A 21,426-nucleotide genomic window follows, 5' to 3' on the forward strand; every position below is an offset into this window, starting at 1 on the left:
AGAGGGAAAGACGCCTGAAAAATAAATATTTTCTTTTGTTATCGACACCCGTGTTTATTGGGGGTGTTTCTGTGCGGGACGTGCACAGGGGAACTCTTCTGATGGGAACATTCATCCTGGCTTCAATTTAACACTTATATATATATAAAATCCTACACACACACACACACACACACACAGTGCAGCTAAATATTTTCCATCGATTGTTCTGTGATGAACAAAACTGATTAGGGAAAAACATCATATGGACTGCATAAAAATCCATTTCCTTCTCAGAAATATGAGAGCGCTTAATTGAAACAGGGGAAGGTGGATGGAAACAAATACTTGTTCGAATTAAATTTAGAACTAGAATACTAGAAGGGTGTATTTCACTTGTGGATTGCACGGGCTGGGATAACACAACACTTTCTATGCAGTAAAATGCCCAGCTAGCCAGCAGGCCAAGCAAATGGATAATCCAAGACTCAAGCAAAGAGACTCACTAGGAACAGGGTGTTGTTTTCCTATGAATGTTCCTGCACTGAGTTGCAATATTTACTATAACGTACATAATGCATAAATAAAGTACAGCAAAGTACAGGGTTGTGGGGGGAGGCAAATGCTATTTTAGGTTGCATCAATAGTTTCAAAAACCATGGGGAGCGATGCTTGCACTCTGCACTGTGTTGGTCAGACCTCACCTCAGATATTGGGCCTGTTCAGACGACACACTAACTCATGGTTAGGCTGCTAACCCTTTTTGCAGCAAACGGATAGCGAGCGTGTTTAAACTGTGGTTATGTAGCCACCATGGTTAGGAATGGTTCACGCGCCACACTGAGTCATGGTTCACACGACACGCTAAGCCGTAATGTTTAGCTCAGAATGCTTAACCACTGTGGCTTAATGTGTCAACTGAACAGGGAAGGTTAGGCTGAGATAGTGATGGTCACCCAGTTTGATTTGTGGGGATTTGAATCCAGGTCTCCCCAGTCCTATGCCTGTACTTTAGCCAGTATACCAGACTGGCCATTGTTCTAGGTCTCACATTCCGTTCATGGAAGGTACTCGCTGAGCCACTTCACACAATCACCATGAGTTAAACAAGCCATGGTGGCTTGCATAAGCCACAGTGCTTGCCAAGTGCCGTTTGCCTAATAACCTGCCCAGGTGCGGCTTGTTGGGTCATCCAAACTCAGACGGCATGGCTTGGATGACATGACAGGCTGTGCCCAGATGGGTAATTAGGCAAATGGTGCTCAGCATCTGAACTGGGCTCTCCAGTTTGGTATCCATGAGTACCAATATACCTGCAGACATGTCTTTTCAACCTTCTCAAACTGGGGAGAGGCAATGAGTGGGGTGCCGCAGGGCTCAGTCCTGGGCCCAGTGCTCTTCAACATTTTTATTAATGATTTGGACGAGGAGGTGCAGGGAACGCTGATCAGATTTGCAGATGACACAAAATTGGGTGGGATAGCTAATACCCTGGAAGACAGAAACACACTTCAAAGTGATCTTGATAGGCTGGAGTGCTGGGCTGAAAACAACAGGATGAAATTTAATAGGGATAAATGCCAAGTTCTACATTTAGGGAATAGAAACCAAATGCACAGTTACAAGATGGGGGACACTTGGCTCAGCAATACTACAAATGAGAAAGATCTTGGAATTGTTGTAGATCGCAAGCTGAATATGAGCCAACAGTGCGATATGGCTGCAAGAAAGGCAAATGCTATTTTGGGCTGCATTAATAGAAGTATAGCTTCCAAATCACGTGAGGTACTGGTTCCTCTCTATTCGGCCCTGGTTAGGCCTCATCTAGAGTATTGCGTCCAGTTCTGGGCTCCACAATTCAAGAAGGATGCAGACAAGCTGGAGCGTGTTCAGAGGAGGGCAACCAGGATGATCAGGGGTCTAGAAACAAAGCCCTATGAAGAGAGACTGAAAGAACTGGGCATGTTTAGCCTGGAGAAGAGAAGATTGAGGGGAGACATGAGAGCACTCTTCAAATACTTAAAAGGTTGTCACACAGAGGAGGGCCAGGATCTCTTCTCGATCCTCCCAGAGTGCAGGACACGGAATAATGGGCTCAAGTTAAAGGAAGCCAGATTCCGGCTGGACATCAGGAAAAACTTCCTGACTATTAGAGCAGTGCGACGGTGGAATCAGTTACCTAGGGAGGTTGTGGGCTCTCCCACACTAGAGGCCTTCACGAGGCAGCTGGACAACCATCTGCCAGGGATGCTTTAGGGTGGATTCCTGCATTGAGCACGGGGTTGGACTCGATGGCCTTGTAGGCCCCTTCCAACTCAGCTATTCTATGATTCTATGATCTGCTAGGCTGTTTGCCTCTCCTGATTTTTATTCTATTTCTAAACATTTTATTAATTTATTTTTTAAAAGCCGGGCAGCTGTCATTATACAAAGTGAAGTGCCATCTTTATTGGGGTTTTGTGCTTTGGAGCGCAGAAGCCCCCTCCACCTTGTACTTCGGTTCATGGGCAGGCTTCTTTTCTTTTCCTCTTGCCAATCTGCCTTCTGGGAAATAAGTGTTCTATGACCAGCCGTACGCACCATGACAGCCATTTTATGAATGGCCAAGCCCTACCCCAACAGCTGCCATTTTGTGAGACACCCACAACAATCTCTCAAAACTCTAAATGTGCTCACTGGCTCAAAAAGGTCGCGGACCCCTAAATTACCTCATGCAAACCTGCACCCTCTTTTTTTGGCGACAGGCATGTGGCCACCTACAACTGGGGGCTTATGTGTCCAAAACAAAAAAAACCCAATTCCTTATATGTACTCCAAACCTTGGTGGCTTTCCTCAAGAAAGGCCGCCACAGAGGCAGAAGCAATCACGAGGCCGTTCTGGAAAAAGTTGCCGCTTTGACACTCCTTCCACTCACAGAGGAGGAGGAAGATGTCAAGAGCCAACCTTTCCTCACAACGCATCGGAGGCAAGGAAAGAATCCCTCTCCATCATAATGACCTCCAGACAAAAAAGAGGTGAAAGACTGTGAAATTAGGTCATTTGTTCTCTCACTGGGAACAAGCATCCTTGTGACTCTGACCTCAGGAAGAAGGCGAGCTCAGTTGAAAAACAAAACCAATCCCTCCCCAATCCCCCTCCCAAAAAACCCCTTGGTGTTAAGTGTAATTTCCTGGGGGAGAGGAATTTTCTTCTTTGTTCCCCAAAACTCTTATTAGCTGTTGTTGTGTCGTTGAACAACTGAGTGTGTAAGCAAGATGAGTCCGAAGCAAAAAGTTCTGGTTTTATTTAGTTCTGAGACATCTGTTTGGTACTATATAAATAAATCGCATAGGACCTTGTGGAATGTTTTTGGCTGGCTGCTGCTGCTTCTTTTAAAAACACAGGCACAAGGAAAGAGCAAGGGTGAGTTTCAAAGAGGCCAACACGAAGCCGGGCGCAAGTATCTCACTCAAGAAAGGTTCCTACCGCCTTCCCCAACCTGAGGTGGTCCACGTGTGTTGGTCTTCCACTCCCAGAATCCCCCAGCTAGGAAGGCAGAGGTTGCAGCTGAAACACTTTAATCTACGTGGGAAAATGTGCACAAATGTTCATGCACACAGGTCCTAACCCCGGAGACCACGACGCTGGGTATCCTTCCAAAGGAATATCCCCAGACAGTCAGCATTTGCCACATTAAATATTTTATATAACACAGTTTAAAAGTACGGTTCCTCAGCAAACTAAGAAACTGGCTTAGGCGAGATCCAATTATTTGTCCACCTAAGGCTGGATCCTTTTTTTTTTCTCTTTTAAAAAAACTGGAGAGGACTTGGGAGCTACCTTCACAGTGCCATGTTGGCGTTGCTCCACACACCAAACCCCGCGGGATCGCTGGTGCAGGGTGGCGGCGAATAATCCCCACTGAGGGAGGCAGTGCAGGCTTTCCGGTGGCCATTAAACTAGACGGGCCTGCCCCCTCCCCCTCCTGCGGCTTTGGATGACAAATGGGAGGTCGCCTTCCGTCCGGGAACACCCCTGGCGCAGCACCGGAGCGAGGACAGGCCACGCTGACCTTGCTCGGGCAGGAAAAGTTGGGGTTAGTCCCTGACTTTTCTCCTGTGGCTCTTTGCCATGAGGTAGCTCCAAATCCATGGCTGCGTCATATATAAACGACGCAGCATGGAGTCGGAGCCCCCTTGGGGCTTCCAGAGTGTCCAGAAAGCCCCTTGGATTGTTGCTGGGGCCTTCGGCCTGCAAAACCTGGCTCTACCACAGATCTACGGTCCTTTCTCCTAGCTGCGGCCTTTAAGCTAGGTCTTGGGAAACTTTGTACCTGATTGCAAAGCACACAAAAAGAACATATTTTACATGTCTTACGCTGAACGCCTCAAGATAACGCTGTACACACTTAGTTTCCAAGAACAGTAGCTGTTAGAAGCTTTTCAGATAGGAGGGGGTTTGTTTTGAATTCCTCACATTTCTGGGGATAATCCAAGCAGAGTGCAGCTACGAGGCTGTGGCGCGGCCTGCTTTCATGTTCCTGGCCTCAGCGCCCGAGACAGGTTGTTCCAAAGGCCCCCGCAAGGCAAGCAAAAGCCAGGCGTTTTGCTGTACCTCATACCTGATCCTGACAGCAGTAATTTCATTACAGGGCAGAGGAATGTGAGCAAATCCAATTTCCTCTGCGCTTAACGTGACTTTAAGCATTTTGCGTAGTCACACATGTTGCCACTAGAAATGCCCCGACTCTGGCAAAAAGCGACGCAGTCAAAAGCCAAGCTTCCATCTCTCTCTCTCTCTCTCTCTGGCGCAATTTACGGTAAAGTCAAGGGGCTGAGTGAGAGAGTCCAGCATGCAAACAAGGCAAAGTGATGGCCACCCACTGGGATGGCTTTAAAAGGGGGTTGGATAAATTCCAGGAGGAGAAGGCAATCAATGGCTACTAGCCCTGATGGTTGTGTGCTATCTCCATATTTGAGGCAGAAGCCTATGTGCACCAGTTGCTGGGGAACACGAGTGGGAGGGTGCTGTTGCACCATATGTCCTGGTCGACAGCTGGTTGGCCACTGTGTGAACAGAGTGCTGGACTAGATGGACCCTTGGTCTGATCCAGCAGGGCTCTTCTGATGTGCGCAGAGCGGTAAAGCAGCAGTTTCTGCAGCTGAAACTCTCCCCACGGCCTGAGTTCGATCCCAGCGGAAGCTGGTTTCAGGCAGCCGGCTCGGGTCGACTCAGCCTTCCATCCTCCCGAGGTCGGTAAAATGAGTACCCAGCTAGCTGGGGGAAAGGTAATCACGGCCGGGGAAGGCAACGGCAAACCACCCCGCTATAAGGCCTGCCAAGAAAACGTCAGTGAAAGCTTGGAGTGAAACCTCCAAGAGTCAGTAATGACTCCGTGCTTGCATGAGAGGTTCCTTTCCTTTTTCAAGCATGCAAAGTCCAGCCTATTAGACAGAGATACTCATCCATGTATACTGAGCCAGGGTTGTGGCTACTGAACATGCCAAAATTCAAGTTTCCTGGAAATTCTCCCTTCTGTCCTTGATGCTCTGCTCACCAGGGTGAATGGAAAATGGCTGGGATTCATCAGAGCACAGGAAGAGCATTCCACACATGTTCAGTGGCATCTGTGTGTGCATTCCTATGCATGTTTGCAATCCTATGCATGTTTGAAAAGAAAAAAAGTCTGAAAACTCCCACCATTCCCCAGCCAGCATAGGCAGGTATGTGTGTCAACACTTTATTTATTTAAATTGTTCGAGCAGTTAACATTGTTTTAATTTTCCTATGTTAAAAAAAATAGTTTGTTTTGATTACGTTGTACTTTGTATTTTTATGAATTGTTGTAAACTGCCCAGAGAGTTTCAGTTAGGGGGCGGTATAGAAATTAAATTATTATTGTGTCTCTTTTCTCGCTTGTGCTGGTTTATCCAGACGGACATGACGGGCTTCGCCAAGTCATGCTGTCTGTTACTGATTCAGGAATTTCCTGACTATGGAACATGTTTTAACTATGACTACTTTCTGGATGTTGGTGTGGATGTATTTTGGTAGGCCCAGTTTCTGAAGGTTTTCTGTAAAAATAAATAAATTTAAGTGATGCCGGTGACTGATGTGAATAATGGGATAACTGTAACCTTCCCCTGTTGCCATAGTTCTTTAACTTCCATGGCCAGTGGTGCATATTTTTCTTTCTTTTCCTCTTCCTTTTCTACAACATTGTTGTTGTTAACAGCAGCAGCAACAATAAACTAGGTTGCTTATTTGCAGTTTAAGAAGAGAAGATGGACAGAGAAGAGTCACAAAGACATTGTTCATCATTCCTGAAGATTTTTCTCATTTCCTGCTAAGGCGGCTTAGCAGGAACTTGAAATCCATGTCGACACTTGATCTCAGCTCGCTCTCCTACGCCCAGGCCGGGAGGGTCCTTCTGATACTCAGGCAGAGCTGCATCCTATCTGGCTTGGCAGCAAACTTCAACCAGCTCGATTAAAGGAAGCCGGATGAAGCTGCTGATGGGATGGTTGACAGCTGGCGTTGATTGATCGCTAGCTAGCCGACTGCTTCTGTAATTTTAATCCTCGGTTCTTATTCGGATTTCTGCTTGTTCGATTTGACCAGTTTGAACACTGTTTCACCTATGGGACATCTGATTTGGCCTGGCTGGGCTAAGGTCTCATGTTGTCCCTGGCTTCTGTAGGGGCCTTGATTTTTATTTAGCTACTGCTGCATATAATATAATCTCTCAGCGGTTCACAAAGATTCCGCGAAGACCAGCAAAGTTGCTGAGAGCAGCTGAGATTTGCTATCTCCTGGATCTCATCGCGGGCAATATTTCAATTGCCCCTTAACCACTTGATGAGCTTATTCACCTCTGTGGGTCCTTGACGTGGAAAAAAAACCCAAATAAATAAGAATGTTTTCTTTACACCGAAGAGAGACTCACATAACATAAGCACTGACCTTCAGGGTCAAACCAAGTTCCCTCTAGTCCCACATTCTGTTTCCAACAGTGGTCAGCCAAAGGACTCTGGGAATCTCACCAGCCGGGTGGGAAAGCAACAGCCCTCCAATGTAGGGATTCTGAGCTATCCTGCAACTGTACACAGTTCAGCTTTGCAAAGCTCGCCACACAAAACTGCTTGCCAGAGGCAAGCAAGTGAATGGCTCTCCGCAACACGAGACCTAATGTTTTGGACAGGGTTCAAGATTATTGGACAAGCCCTAGGGAGGGGCCGTAGTTCATAATATTACAACCCGGGATCACCCAGTGTCAGATTTAGGAACAAGCCAAGTAAACCATGGCTTAGGGCCTCATATATTGAGGGGCTTCTAAATATGTTGGAGATAATGAAGACGTAAGATAACTAAGATTAAATCACTTTGGCTTAGGAAAGTCTGGTGTGACTTACAACAGAGTTGCCTTATATAGAGAGAGTGTGGCAATGCACCATTTAGTATTGGAGGCCATAAGCACAAACTGGAGCCAGTTTAAAAGAAGTTCAAACCAACTTACTTTATTAGTGCTTTCATACCCATCTTCAAAGAAGGGCATCTAACATTGCTTAACTACAGTTATCTCCTAACGCTGGGTGGTACCCTTTCATTATCCTTCCTATTGTAACGGAACACACCTTTTTCTTTTTATGGTATGGGGCCTCTGAATCTTGACATGGCTTAGGGCCTTAGCATGTCTTTATCTGGCCCTGGGGGTCACCCTACATATCTGATTGGTGGGAGATCCAGGGCAGATCAAAGGAAGAACTTATTCACACGGTGCATAGCCGAAAGATGGAATTTGCTACCACAAGACATAGTAATGGCCACCAATTTGAATAGCTTTAAATTCCTGGAGGAGAAGGCTATCAATGGCTACTAGTTCTCATGGCTGTGTGCTACCTCCATTATCAGAGGCAGTAAACCTACGTACACCAGTTGCTGGGGAACATGGTTGGGAGGGTGTTGTTTTCCCCGTGGTCTGATCCAGCGTGGCTCTTCAGACATTCTCAGTGGTACAGCCCCTGCTTCACATGTAGAACCGGCTCAATCCCTACCTAAACCGCTGGAGAGCTGCAGCCCGTCAGAGTAAGACAACACCAACCTAGAAGTACAAGGAGCCTGACCTGGTATTAAGGACAGCTTCCTGCGTTCCAATTTTTTTTGTTGATTCTTTCTTTTAAAATGAAATTGATCTCTCTCCCCCCACCCGCCCTGTTTTGGTTATTTACAGTAATCCAGCAGGCTTGCTAGTGCCAGCTGCAAATTCAAAGGAAGAATTCCCCCCTCCCTCTCCCCCACTACACTTTCCGCCGCTGAATTATACACCGCTGCCATGTGATATCAATTAGGTTAACGTTGTTTAAGCGGCTTCTGAAATGCCAGAAGAAGGAATCTGCCGTGTGCTATCATGCCCGCCGCGCATGTGACCACCAAACGCATGCGGCATGTCAACCAAACTCACAAGGAGTGTATGATCCATCCGGAAGATATACAGCCCTAAGCTAAAATGGTCTAAAGCACTTTTGCTGCCGTGGGGCTGCTGGGATCTGCAGCCCCCTGGAGAGCGGGGTGGGGTGGGGGGAATAAAAATAACAAAAGAACGCTGGCAAGATTTTATGTTTGCGGGATGTTCAAGCTCAAGATAACAAACAGGACAAGAGAACTCTTGTTCTGATTCATATCAGCAGGGGCCGTCAGAAGCAAGAGACGTTCTTTAGCTCATCCAAGAGGTAAGGTCAGCCAAACCATCCCTTAGCAATGTTGGATAGGATCTCTTCTCAAGTCTCCTGTTGTTTTCCACATTTCCCCCTATGTAAATATCCCCGTGTGCAATACTGAGTCACCGGCGTGCTTTCAGCACAGTGCAACGAACCAAGGAAGGAAAAGAAAACGCCATTTCCCCTGGAAGCCCTCGCTCAAAATGGGAACGTCTGGAGTGAAGAGGAGGAGGATACGGTGTCTCGGACCAAGGGACCTGTGAGCAGGATTTGCTTTGAACAACAGTCCTTCCCCACTCCCACCCATGTCATTAACCCAAGCAGCTTTTGGAATTCACCCTGGTTTCAAAACTGGCTTGCGCTCAGGGGTAAATGGCTAGTGTTCAAGTAGCAAGCTACGGAGGCCCTCTTCGCTACACGGAATGATGGCCAATCTTGACCGATGAGGAGGCCGCTGTAGAAACGGCAGCTGCGTTTCCAGTTAGGCTCTCTCCCTGCGTAATGACGAATGCAGGGATGGGGAACCCCATGCCCAGGGGCCAAATACAGCTGTCTTAGGCTGTCCCGGCTCCTTTCCTAACCACTCCCCGATTACGGGACAGGGTGAAAAATACCAGCATATTGGTGCTGAAAGATAAAGGTATTCCAACCTTGTAGAATGGGGGACACACACACCAAAACCAGAAAACCACCCAATAACCTGTGTTCAGAGGAAAGGGGCGGAGCCTGGGAAAAGGGGGCGTGGTTATATGAGGAGTCCTGGAGGACTGGATTTGGCCTCTGGACCTGTGATTCGGTACCCCTGCTGTAGAGTCAAGACAGTCCAAGGATCTCCTTCAGTTTTGAAGCAGCACAGAGGAAGGAGACCTCTCCCGTCCCAACGTGGAGTCACTGCACTGAGGCTGCCTGCCTGAACCCGAAGGAAAGCTGAACTTCACTGTGGACTGGTGGAGCATGATCGTGTGTGTGTGTATGCACACATGGGCAGAATTGGCAGGTGGCCCATTGGAAGTGGGGCGCACTCACTGCCTGCCTCAGTTCTGCTCAAAGCAATAATCAGGGGGTATTTGCTTGCATGAGCGCTAGTTACGCATTTGGTAAATGCCTCCTTGCATAGCCATCTCATGCCCATCGCACCAGCATGGAGATGTCTAAATGCTCCTCCGCATACAATATACCATCCCTGCATAGGGGAAAACCAGCATATCAGGACGATAACAGGGCGCATGTATTTTACTTGGAGGAACGTTCAGAAGAATGATCCCTCCCCCAGCGTTTGAAAGTGGTGAAGCCCAGGATTACCACCCAGGATATCTCCGCTGAGTTCCATTTCCTGGAACATTCTGGCCAAAAGGCACATTTCCCCAAGAACTTGTGGGCACAGAAAAGCCTCTGTGAAAGTCCTGTTCAATTCAGCCGGGCTTAGAAAGGGGAAACTCACATCACGAAGACCGAGCAAACGACAGACATCCAATATGAAAGAGTTAAAAGTGTGCCTTGCCTATTTTACCTGCCGGAGGCCAGGCCTTAATATACCCAGTGCAGTGGACGACCGCGTACTGTGCTTCTCCTTCTTTCACTGGGCCGAGGCCGTTCCTACATGGAAAGAAACCATTTTGCATTAAATCAACAAGATCGTTGAAAGTTATTGCCACGGTGTTTCTGAAGAACCACACAAAATGAAATCACTATACAGAGGGCCACCCTTGCCTGCAATCTGGCCCAAATCCACAACTCAAGCATCCTTGCTGTGTAAAATAAATGCCAAAGGAAGGAGCAGACATAGATGCTGGTGAACCGAAGAACACAGAATCATGGCATCATCGACAACTCTCCCTTTTAGTTGGGAAACTCTCCCTTTTATTGTCTTCTTTATTGATACATTGTAAGCCGCTCCGAGAGCCTTTTGGCTGAGGTGCGGGATAAAAATACTCTAAATAAATAAATAAATAAATAAATAAATTTTAGTTGAAAGGGCAATTGCCCAGAGCAGTGGTTCTCAACCTGTGGGTCGGGACCCCTTTGGGGGTCGAATGACCCTTTCACAGGGGTCGCCTAAGACCATCGGAAAACACATATTTCCGATGGTCTTAGGAAACTGTATTGACTGAACTATGTCATGTATCAACTTTTGTATTATTAAAGCTATTGTTATGTATTATTTTCATTAGCAAACCATCCCATGACAATGGATCGTGTAGAGAAGAACGAAAATAATTTTATGGTTGGGGGTCACCACAACGTGAGGAACTGTATTAAAGGGTCGCGGCATTAGGAAGGTTGAGAACCACTGGTCTAGAGGAAAGCGCCTAGCATTCTCACTCCCTTCAGGTGTGAAGAGATGTTTGTTTGCTGAATAAAGCTTTGTGGATTATACGTCAGACCTCTTTATTGTTTTGCATCTCAGCGGGAGGGCTTGGGATCACGGCACTCAGGTGGAGACTGAATGCCATGGAAAGGAAAGACCGCTACCTGTATCTTTTTCGCATGGTGGTTATTCTGTTCAGAGGCAGGTGGTCCAAAGGGGCATTTCCACACCTGGAATAAATTCAACACATTAACAAATTTAGGAACAATACCTGACTGCATGTGGGGGACGAAAAGAAAGAAAGCTAGAAAGAAGAACAGCATGTGCAGCCAAGAATATTTTTGGTAAATGATTTTTAAAACATGAATTGAACGGAGAACTGTAAGCTATTTTCTTTGAAGCTCTTACTACTATTGTCTTTTCCTTGATCTATTTTTTATTCCAGGACGCCCTAGATGTTCTAGTTACACAAATTAAGGCGGGCCAGAAAACTGTAACTCACAAAAGAAAGAAAGGTAAAACAAATTGTGTGATCAATAACAGCCTGAGTCAGAAGACAGACTTACTAGCCCACAATTTTTACTAGCCTGTTTTATTTTTGTTTTTACTAGCCCTATGCCCACATTAGTCATTTGTGGCGAGCTCAATGAAAACAAAAGATTCCTCCAACCTGCAAAGGTTCTCTCGAGAGGCAATCTTTTATCACCATGGGGCTGCCAATATTCATCTTCGTAGGACTTTTTGGTGGAAGTGAGGGGTAAAACTGCTCTAAGTCAAACAGGGTGCAGTCCTCTGCATGTTAGCACGGCTTGGGAACACAATACCTGATGGAACGCCTCTCCCGACATGAACCTACCTATACACTGCACTCAACATCTAAGGTCCTCCTCCGAGTGCCTACTCCGAGGGAAGCTCAGAGGATGGCAACAAGGGAGAGGGCCGTTTCAGTGCTGGCCCCCCAATTATGGAATGATCTCCCCGACAAGGCTCACCTGGTGCCAACGTTGTAATCTTTTCGGCGCCAGGTCAAGACCTTTCTCTTCTCCCAGGCATTTAACAACATATGCTAAGTTTGTTTTTTAATGGACCCCAGAACTGTTGTTGTTTACATAGATACTGTTGTTTGATACTGTAGTTTTTATATTTTTGATGGTTTTAAATTTTGTATACTTTTTCTTTTTTAATGTTCATTGTTCTTAACTTTTGTAAACCGCCCAGAGAGCTTCAGCTATGGAGCGGTATATAAATTTAATAAAATAAATAAATAAATAAATAAAATGAATGTTTGGCCAGACAAAGTCCTACAACTCCCAGCATTCCCCAGCCACCATGGGAGTTGTAGGAATGCTGGGAGTTGTAGTACTTTTCCTCTTCTGTCAAAGCATACGCAGGATTGCGCCCTCAATCAATCAATCCTTCGGTTGCTGCATGTCTCCAAACATTAAGATACAGTTCTAGCTCAAAAGCAAAAAGTGCATTAAAATGCATACTGTAGGTTAAAATGCATACAAAACTGTTTATTTTTGTGGAAAAATGCATTAAAACAATGCAAATTTTAAAAACTGATGCAGAAACGGGGCAGGATGGACATATGTGAAACTGATGTGGGTGGAAAAAGTTTGATTCATCCATCTCTAGTTCTCCGATACCTCAGGCTATTAGTTATGTACCTAATGTTTGGTACTTTCAAAATTGAAAACAGTTTTTGAGGTAGAATGAACATATGGATAGAAGAATCCCAAGTATTTATTTTAGGCCAAAAAACGGTTGAAACACAACCCAGAGACTTGAGGAAAGCTTAATTATTGCCATGTGATATTGAGAAAATAAAGTATTTAAAGAGGGCGACTTAAAACTTTTGAAAATTGCAAAAATGAGGATGTTCTCAAAATTTGCTCATGTGCCTAAAATTAGCTGGGTAATGAATTCTTCTTAATGCCGTCTACACATGTTTTTAAATAATAATACTAATACTGGTTTGTTGGGTAACAAAAACACAGCCACATTTTCATTCCATTGAAGAATACTTGCTTCCAGAAATACCGATTTAAATAATCACATATTAGGATGACACAATGGATCGCATTCCAGTGGTTCATTCGAGGCTGTCTTTTCTGAACAAGCACAGGGGGAAATTAAGGTCTGGTAAACACAACTGTGGAAAGGGTACGAGACGTTGACTCCTCCATTAATTGCAGAAAAATGCAAACTTCGGATTTATTGACATGATAATGAGAACAAGCACAAGACTGTCGTCTGAAAAGAATCAGCTACTTTTGTGTTGGCATCCACCCATCTTCAGAAGACATAGTGCTTCTCGGGGTGAAAGCAAAGAAAAAGGAGACATGTTTTTCATGGTCTGCTGAAAGGCCTACGCGCTGGAAGCAGTTCGCACTTCGCAACAACCCACAGTTTGTTAAACCGTGGGTTGTTGAGAATGAAGCAGTTGCTTCCGGTGACCTAAACAACCCAGAGACGCTTACTCCTTGGGTTGTCCTCCATGATGACTGAACCTGGAATTGTGGGTTGTTGGGGAAAGGAACAATCCAGATTTATAACTCAAATGACCCACAATTCCAGGTATGGACGTCACAGACAACTACCCAGGGACACCGTTTTCCTGGGTTGCTAGCTTAGTGGGAGCCAGTTCACACACTCATGCTTGTTGATGCGGCATAAAAACTGGGCTGCAGAGACTCACAGAGGAGCACAGAAAGGTCCTTCTGCGGAGTAAGACCCCTGGTCCATCTATCTCAGTATTTTCTGTATTGACTGGCAAGAGCTCTCTATATGCCTATAGGAGGCAGGGCTCAGCTGTGCACGATGAACCATGGTTTCACTGCATGCCTGGGATCTTGACCAGGGTGAACACAGCTAACCATGGTTCGGTATTATACCTACCGAGGCAATGGTCAGATGTCTCTGTAGCAGCTATTGATTGTGTCCCATCAGGCTCTTATTATTATTATTATTATTATTATTATTATTATTATTAATTTATATAGCACCATCTATGTACATGGTGCTGTACAGTGTAAAACAGTAAATAGCAAGACCCTGCCGTGTAGGCTTACATTCTATTAAAATCATAGTAGAGCGATAAGGAGGGGAAGATAATGCAAACAGGCACTGGGTAGGGTAAACAGGCACAGGGTAGGGTAAAATTAACAGTATAAGAGTCAGAACAACATCAAGTTTTAAAAGCTTTAGGAAAAAGAAAAGTTTTTAGCTGAGCTTTAAAAGCTGCAATTGAACCTGTAGTTCTCAAATGTTCTGGAAGAGCGTTCCAGGCGTAAGGGGCAGCGGAAGAAAATGGACGAAGCCGAGCAAGGGAAGTAGAGACCCTTGGGCAGGTGAGAAACATGGCATCAGAGGAGCGAAGAGCACGAGCGGGGCAATAGTGTGAGATGAGAGAGGAGAGATAGGAAGGAGCTAGACAGTGAAAAGCTTTGAAGGTCAACAGGAGAAGTTTATATTGGATTCTGAAATGAGTTGGAAGCCAATGAAGAGATTTCAGCAGTGGAGTAACATGGTCAGAGCGGCGAGCCAAGAAGATGATCTTAGCAGCAGAGTGGTGGACAGAAACCAACGGACTGATGTGAGAAGAAGGAAGGCCAGAGAGAAGAAGGTTGCAGTAGTCCAACCGAGAAATAACCAGTTTCTATTGGAGAATTGGCAACCAACCAGCATGGCGAGATGGAGAAGTGAAGGAAGACATGGTTATTTGGGAAGCATAAGGGTGCCTTATCATGGAGGATCAGTATCAGAGACAGTATGCTGGGTATGCTTCTGGTCCAGTGGAACCTTTTCCATAGGCTGAACAGGGGGAGAAGGTAATCTTTTCCAATTCTCTTTTAGTCTGAGAATTACTTCTGTTCCTCAAAAATCTGCTCTGGAGGGTTGGAGGACCATCCTGAACACTGGGGAAGGGGGCGCTGGTGTTGCAGGGGGTTGTGCGGGGGAGTAATTGCTGAAAATGGCCTCCTCCTCCTCCTCCTTTTGCCCCCGGGAGTGTTTGCAGCAGAACTGTGCTTGGGGAATGACCCCGAAGGCCGAATAAAACTCTGGATCCATCCCATGGATCAGCGCTATGGAACTGCATACCTCATTCTGCATATGAACGACCGTCTTGATCCCATGCACATTCTCATTGACGACTGCTGGCCCTCTTTCTTAACCGTCCCAGTCTTCAAATCCAAAATCCTCCCTAAATAGACGTTTTGGGGGTTGGGTGAAGGGAGGGGAAACAACAAGGAGAAGAAAGAATGTTGAGTTGCAAGTACTCTTTATTGTCTGACTCTTTATTTATTTATTTTCATTTTCGGACCCATGATCCCAAAGCAAGTGGCGTTCCAGCGTTAACAGTGCAATATTCCATTTGCATGGGATAAAGGGGCAAGTGAGAGATGCACCCACATTTCACAGTGCAAATCACTCAAGAGTTGCAGATTCAAGCTTTCCATCTCCCGGCAATCTTTTCCACGCCAGCCAGCCGTCCGCTTTCACATTTTTGTAATTTTTGTATATGGTTCATATTTTATTAATTCAATGGGTTGTTTTTAAAAATAACAACCCACCTGTAAGCTGCTTTGGGTGTATTGTGAGGCAGGATAAAAACAACAACAATAACAATAAAGAAGTTATTGAGACTTGCAACAAAAACGTTCCACTGTGAAGTATGCCGGTTTAGGGATTTCATCAGCCAGCCATGCTCTCTCTCAAGGTACTCCATTCCATCACTCCTGGTTTTATATCCCCCATCCCACTCAACAAACATATTGGCCCTGTTCAGACAACACGCTAAACCATTATGGTTAAATGTTTTGAGCTAACCATCACGGCTTAGCTTGTTACGTGAACCATGACTTAAGTGTGTCATGTGAATCATTCCTAACCATGGTGGCTACATAACCACGGTTTAAGCACACTCATTAACCACTTGCTGTAAAGGACTTAGCAGACCAACCATGGCTTAGAAAGTCATCTGAACAGGCCTACTGTATTCTGTGGCCATGAGCATATTCAATCCTCCTTTTGTTGCCTTGGTTTTGTTTGTTTCAACCCACCCACCTTTTAGGATTTTTTATTCAACAGACGTTTTGGACATCTAAGAACCTTTGGCTTCTCTCAAGCATTTGTGAAAACCAGGTTAGGGCACCTTCCATGAGTGGACACTTCCATCTACAGAAGGTAGTACTTGCATCCAACACATTTAATTTAATTTTATTTATTAGAAAATGTTCTATCTTGCTGTTCAAACCAGTTTCAAGGTGATGCACAGCAAGTGTTTAAAGCCAGGGCCTCCAAGGGGATGCCCATAGGTACCAACAGGCAGTATCCAACGGTGACATTCTGCAAACTCAGATCGCTCTAGCGGCGCTCTGCTGAAACTTTCCATTGCACAATGGGTTACCCATTACTGTTGTGCGAACGGCTGCACAACAGATTGCACAATGGGTTGCACATGTATAACGCAAAACTGCCTGTGCAATAACTCCCGTTGGATTCTTCTCTTCTCTAGTTTCTGCTAGCGCAATGACATTTCTGTTTATGAATGACATCGTTGGATACTGCCCAATATGTCTATGGATAACGGTCTCCTGGTGTGCATTTTGTTCCTTAATACATTTTTAAATCAAATCAATAAACTGGGAGGTTGGCATGCTGCAAAGTGAAGTGCTGTCCTCCAGCACCAACTATATTTGGGTTCAAAAGTTACTTTGGACTTCAGACCTCACCTCTTCCTTAAGAACATAAGAAGGGCCATGATGGAGCAGACCAAGGGTCCATCTAGTCCAGCACTCTGTTCACACAGTGGCCAACCAGCCATCGGCCAGGGATGGACAAGCAGGACATGGTACAACAGCACCCTCCCAACCATGTTCCCCAGCAACTAGTGCACACAGGCTTATTGCCTCAAATACTGGAGATAGCACAGAACCGTCAGGGCTGAATGAATAAGTTTATTACGGTATAACAACCAGCACTCCAATCAAACACCATACAATTTAACACACTACATTACGTTACAGATGTAAAAACAGGCACATGTTATTAACGTCTCGCCTCCTTACGGCGTGAGATGGCTGCAGCACAAAATCTGGCCACTTTCACAGTAACTTGGGCATTCATGCCTGACAAAAGGTAATCTAAACAAAATTTGTCCGTTCTGCCCGGGAATTTTTTTATGAGTGATGTTATTAAGGAAACTCTGAGGTCTCTATACAGGTGGCAGTAAAGTAAAACATGGACTATTGCCTCAACATCCCCCGACCCACATGGACATTGCCGTTCGCTGTAAGGGATTTTTAAAAATCTGCCCTCCAGCAATGCTGAAGGTAAAACATTAAACCTGGCTAACGTAAAAGCTCTTCTGAGCCTCGGAACGGTCAAGTTTATCAGGTACATGGCAAGTGCTGGAGGACCACTATTTTCCCTGAACCCCGGGTTTAGGCTAGCTTGACTCAGTTGATCTTGTAGATCGATGTCTTCAATCCTCTGGGCAATATCCATTTTTGCTTTCTCGTATCCTAGGTTCAGGACCGAAGTTGTGGAGTAGCCTAGGGATAACCATCAGGGCTAGTAGCCATGGATAGCCTTTGCCTCTAGGAATTTATCCAACCCCCTTTTGAAGCCATCCAGATTGGTGGCCATCACTACATCTTGTGGTAGTGAGTTCCATAATTTAACTATGTGCTGTGTAAAGAAGTCCTTCCTTTTACTTGTCCTGGATCTCCCACCAATCAGGTTCATGGGATGACCCCAGGTTCGAGTATTTTGAGAGAGGGCCTTGTACCAAGGATCATGGGCAAATTAATTTTCTTTTAGTTTCGCCGGTTTGCCTTCTGGAAAATGAACGTTTTGTGACTAGCCATGCCCACCACGGCAGCCATTTCATGAGTGGGCTAGCCCCTCCCCTGCGGCAGCCATTTTGTGAGAGCACCCACAACACTTTCTCAAAATTCCAAATGTCTGACCCAAAAAGGCCGGGCATCACTGATTTAAAGCAATGCAACGACACGAAACAATCCAACAACTGTCTCGCTTCCGGGAATGAAATGAAATGAAACCCACAACACAGAAGAGATCATTGCTTAAGTGGTTAAAATGCCTGCACAGGCATAGAATCTCCCATGCCTATATGCAGGAGAGAGAGAAAAGATCAAAACAAGTGCGTGTTGGTTAAAACTGTATTCCCCAATGCACATTTCTGAAACAAGACAATTCATTTAAAACTGAGTAATAAAAACATCTTTTACAAAAGCAATAAAACAGGCTTGATTTTATGATCAGGTCACACACTGGAAAAACTTGTACGGATCTCTCCCCCCGCCCCCCCCCCCCCCCCCCGGCCTCTGCTCTCAGTGCTAGACAGTTATGAAAGTCCTAATTGCCTCCATGTGATGGAGGTTCTGGCATGGGACACCTTAACGAAGCGTGCTGCCCACAGACATATTTCTGACCATTACATCTTCTCTTTGGAATGCCTTTAGAAGACGTCTCCAAGCCATGCCCTCAATTATGCCCCGTGCAACCTCAGTGGCCTACTTTGAGGTGTGACTCAGAAGGCTATTTATGACACGGGAAAGGGGGACAGGGATCTCCAACCCTCCTGCCCTCGCTAGTTGCGAATGTTAGACACAAGAGGCCGAGGGATGACTCCCTCATTATATCAAACGAAGGCGATCATTACACAAGCCGTCACGCCACAGGAGTCCCCCGGGGATGAAGGCTAAAGAGTTGAAGCATCCACTGTGGCCCGTGCCTGCAATTTTCTGGCTCCCAATCATATCCTCCAAGCTACGGCTGACTATGGATATAGCTGGGGTCAAATGGGGATGGTGGGGCTATTCAGAGTGCTTTGGAGTTTGGCACCATGCCTGCGACCCTTCTCCACATCCTGTTGTCTCCCAGGGAGAGAGATAGGAACATACTGAGTCAGAGCCTTATACAGAGTCAGGCCAGGGGTCCATCTAGCCCAGTATTGATGATGAGCGTAGAATACTGGTATGTCCATAAACTGTACAAAGATAAAGTCTCTAGGTTACAACTGTCCTACTGCGCCTGCCTTATTCAGAAGGTATTCTCTAAGCTGCAACCTGGCAACTGTAATCACTGCCTCCTGAATGGCTATTTAGGGGAACCCGGTATATATCCCCTCCTTGCTCCTACCTGGAAAGACGTCTTCAATTGTCTTCCCAAGACTTTGCAGGGCTCAATTAAGTCTAAAGCAGGAGGATAGGGAGGCTCCAGAGGTCATTCGACTACACATCCCATCATCCCTGGCCACACCGGCTGGGGATGATGAGAGCTCAATCACCTCTGGAGGACCACAGGTTCCCCGCCCCTGGTCTAGAGGAGGGACCAAAGCTCAGTCCTTTGCTCTGCATGGGAACGATTTCTGGTTTAATCCACAGGCAGGAGATGAAAGACTTCTCCCCGAGATCTTGGAAAGCCACTGATTGGATTCACACAACACTGCTAACTCACACTCAGTGATTGAGTATGGGTTGCTGTTGAACCGGGGGTTGCTTATTGAACCGTGGGTTAGTGTGTTGTCTGAATCCAGGACATTTTCCACAGGATGACTTGTTGACCATGCAATGTGGCTTATTCTTCTCGATCAAGCCACCTTGAGAATGGTTTCTTGTTGGGTTGTTCAGGTTGGTTAACAAGCCACCCTGCTGAAAATGTTCTGGGTTCAGACAACACACTAACCCACATTTCAGCAACAACCATGCTCAACCATGGAGTGAGGGTCAGCAGGTTGTGTGAGCAGCCCCACTGTCAGTCCAGTTAGACAAAACTAAGCTAGAAGGACAAATACCCGGATGGACAACCTTTTCTCCTTTACTGACCTCTTCTCCTTTAGGCGCAAGTTTCTGGCGAACTCACCCATCCTTTCTCAGATTAACTCAGCACCCTAATCTCCCTAGGATTCATCCTGCCTCAGCCTCCAGTGATCTGGTGCTCCAGAGATCAGGGGACTACAACAACCATCAAAGAGGCTCAACAGCTTCCTAGGCATCAACAGTGGCCGCAGGAGAGAGCACCAGCCACATGGAAGCAGCCTCAGAAAGCTCAATCTTCTGCACATGAAGCCGTCTCCATGACTCTTGGTTGGCATGTTGTGCCACAATGCTCTCCACCCCCTTCCGCAAAGGACTGATAAAGAAATGCCCACCTGCTTTATCTGCAAATTGAATGGGCAAGTCCTTTCAGCTGCTCTTGCGGTAGGCCTTGAAGCATCCTTAACGGTGCTCAAGAGAAAGTAACATGTCAGTTGTATGAGTGCTGAAAGACTATAAACTTTGTTCCGATGACAGCTCGGTGGAATGACCACAGAACATAAATCTTTTCTTGTGGGCTTCCGCATCTGTTGTAAAACATGCGTCTTCCCTAGCGACAGCCACTCATGCCAGGACCTCACATGAGCAAGATAGGTGCATTAAAATCTGGCGCTAATGCATCAATGAAATATCAATAAGCAGGCTTGGCAGGACATAAATGTAGCTTCGTGCGATTTGATATTGTCACTTAAGGCACAGGGATTCTTTCCAGGGGGTCAGCCTTACAGCGTTTCTCAAACAGTCCCTCTGTGAGGAGGGATAGAAGGCCAATTTTGCACATCTTATGGGAAATGGTCTATAAGAGGTGGTGTGGTATAGTGGTTAGAGTGTTGGACTGGGACACAGGAGATCCCAGTTCTAGTCCCCAAGAAGTTCACTGGGTGACCTTGGGACAGTCACTGACTCTCAGCCTCCACTACCTCACAGGGTTGTTGTGTAGATAAAACGGAGAAGAGGAAGATTATGTATGCCGCCTTGGGTTCCTTGCAAGCAGAAAAAAGCCAAGTCATAAATGCAAGAATGCTTTTTAAGAAAAAGAAAAAGAAAGAGAGAGTTGTGGCTTGGAATTCTGAGGCTGGCTGTTACACATGATTATCTCAGGGCGGGATGAAGCAGTACAGGCAGGAAAGGTCTGCCAGGACCAGGTGGGAAGAGGAGTTCGAAGCAGCCCAGGGGATTCACGAGGCGGGAAGGTACTCGGAATGTGTGGAATTCCATCTTCTCCCCACCTCTCCGGAATCTCTGCAGTCTTAAAGCCAAACTACATACCACGGCAACTGTGTAGTTGAGGCTTGTCTTTTACTCCAGTGTCAGCGCACAGCCCTGCTACGGATCTGGACCGCCATGCTCCTGGATGGGAGGAATAAACCTGCCTTCCCAAAACCCACCGGCACAAAGAAACAAACGTTCGGCAAACAGGCTGCATCCAACCTGTTAATTTAGGTTTAATTTCTAACAGTCCAGCTTTGGCATACAGCCCGATATGAAACCATCAATTGGCCAGCCATCATCCCCCCCACCCCCGCTTGCCCCTGCCACAAGGCACCTCTACAAGACATTGCCTTGCATGGTCCTGGCAATATACAATTCACA

General features: G+C 46.1%; 1 protein-coding gene across 2 annotated transcripts in view; it reads right to left on the minus strand.

Moving 5' to 3' along the window:
* The window catches only part of ARNT2 (aryl hydrocarbon receptor nuclear translocator 2), a 135,900-nt gene that overhangs the window by 49,644 nt on the left and 64,830 nt on the right, over nt 1–21,426 (minus strand). The window contains exons 6-8 of one of the 2 annotated variants that reach the window (XM_063142556.1): nt 15,089–15,191; nt 11,149–11,214; nt 10,187–10,272 (exon numbers count right to left, since the gene is read on the minus strand). In XM_063142556.1, coding sequence (XP_062998626.1) covers nt 10,187–10,272; nt 11,149–11,214; nt 15,089–15,191 — 255 coding nt within the window. Of the gene's footprint in view, nt 1–10,177; nt 10,273–11,148; nt 11,215–15,088; nt 15,192–21,426 lie in introns of both variants that reach the window. The other variant, XM_063142554.1, reaches the window with a different exon arrangement.

This window comes from Elgaria multicarinata, chromosome 16 (assembly GCF_023053635.1).
Source record: "Elgaria multicarinata webbii isolate HBS135686 ecotype San Diego chromosome 16, rElgMul1.1.pri, whole genome shotgun sequence".
Taxonomy (NCBI): Eukaryota; Metazoa; Chordata; class Lepidosauria; order Squamata; family Anguidae; genus Elgaria; species Elgaria multicarinata.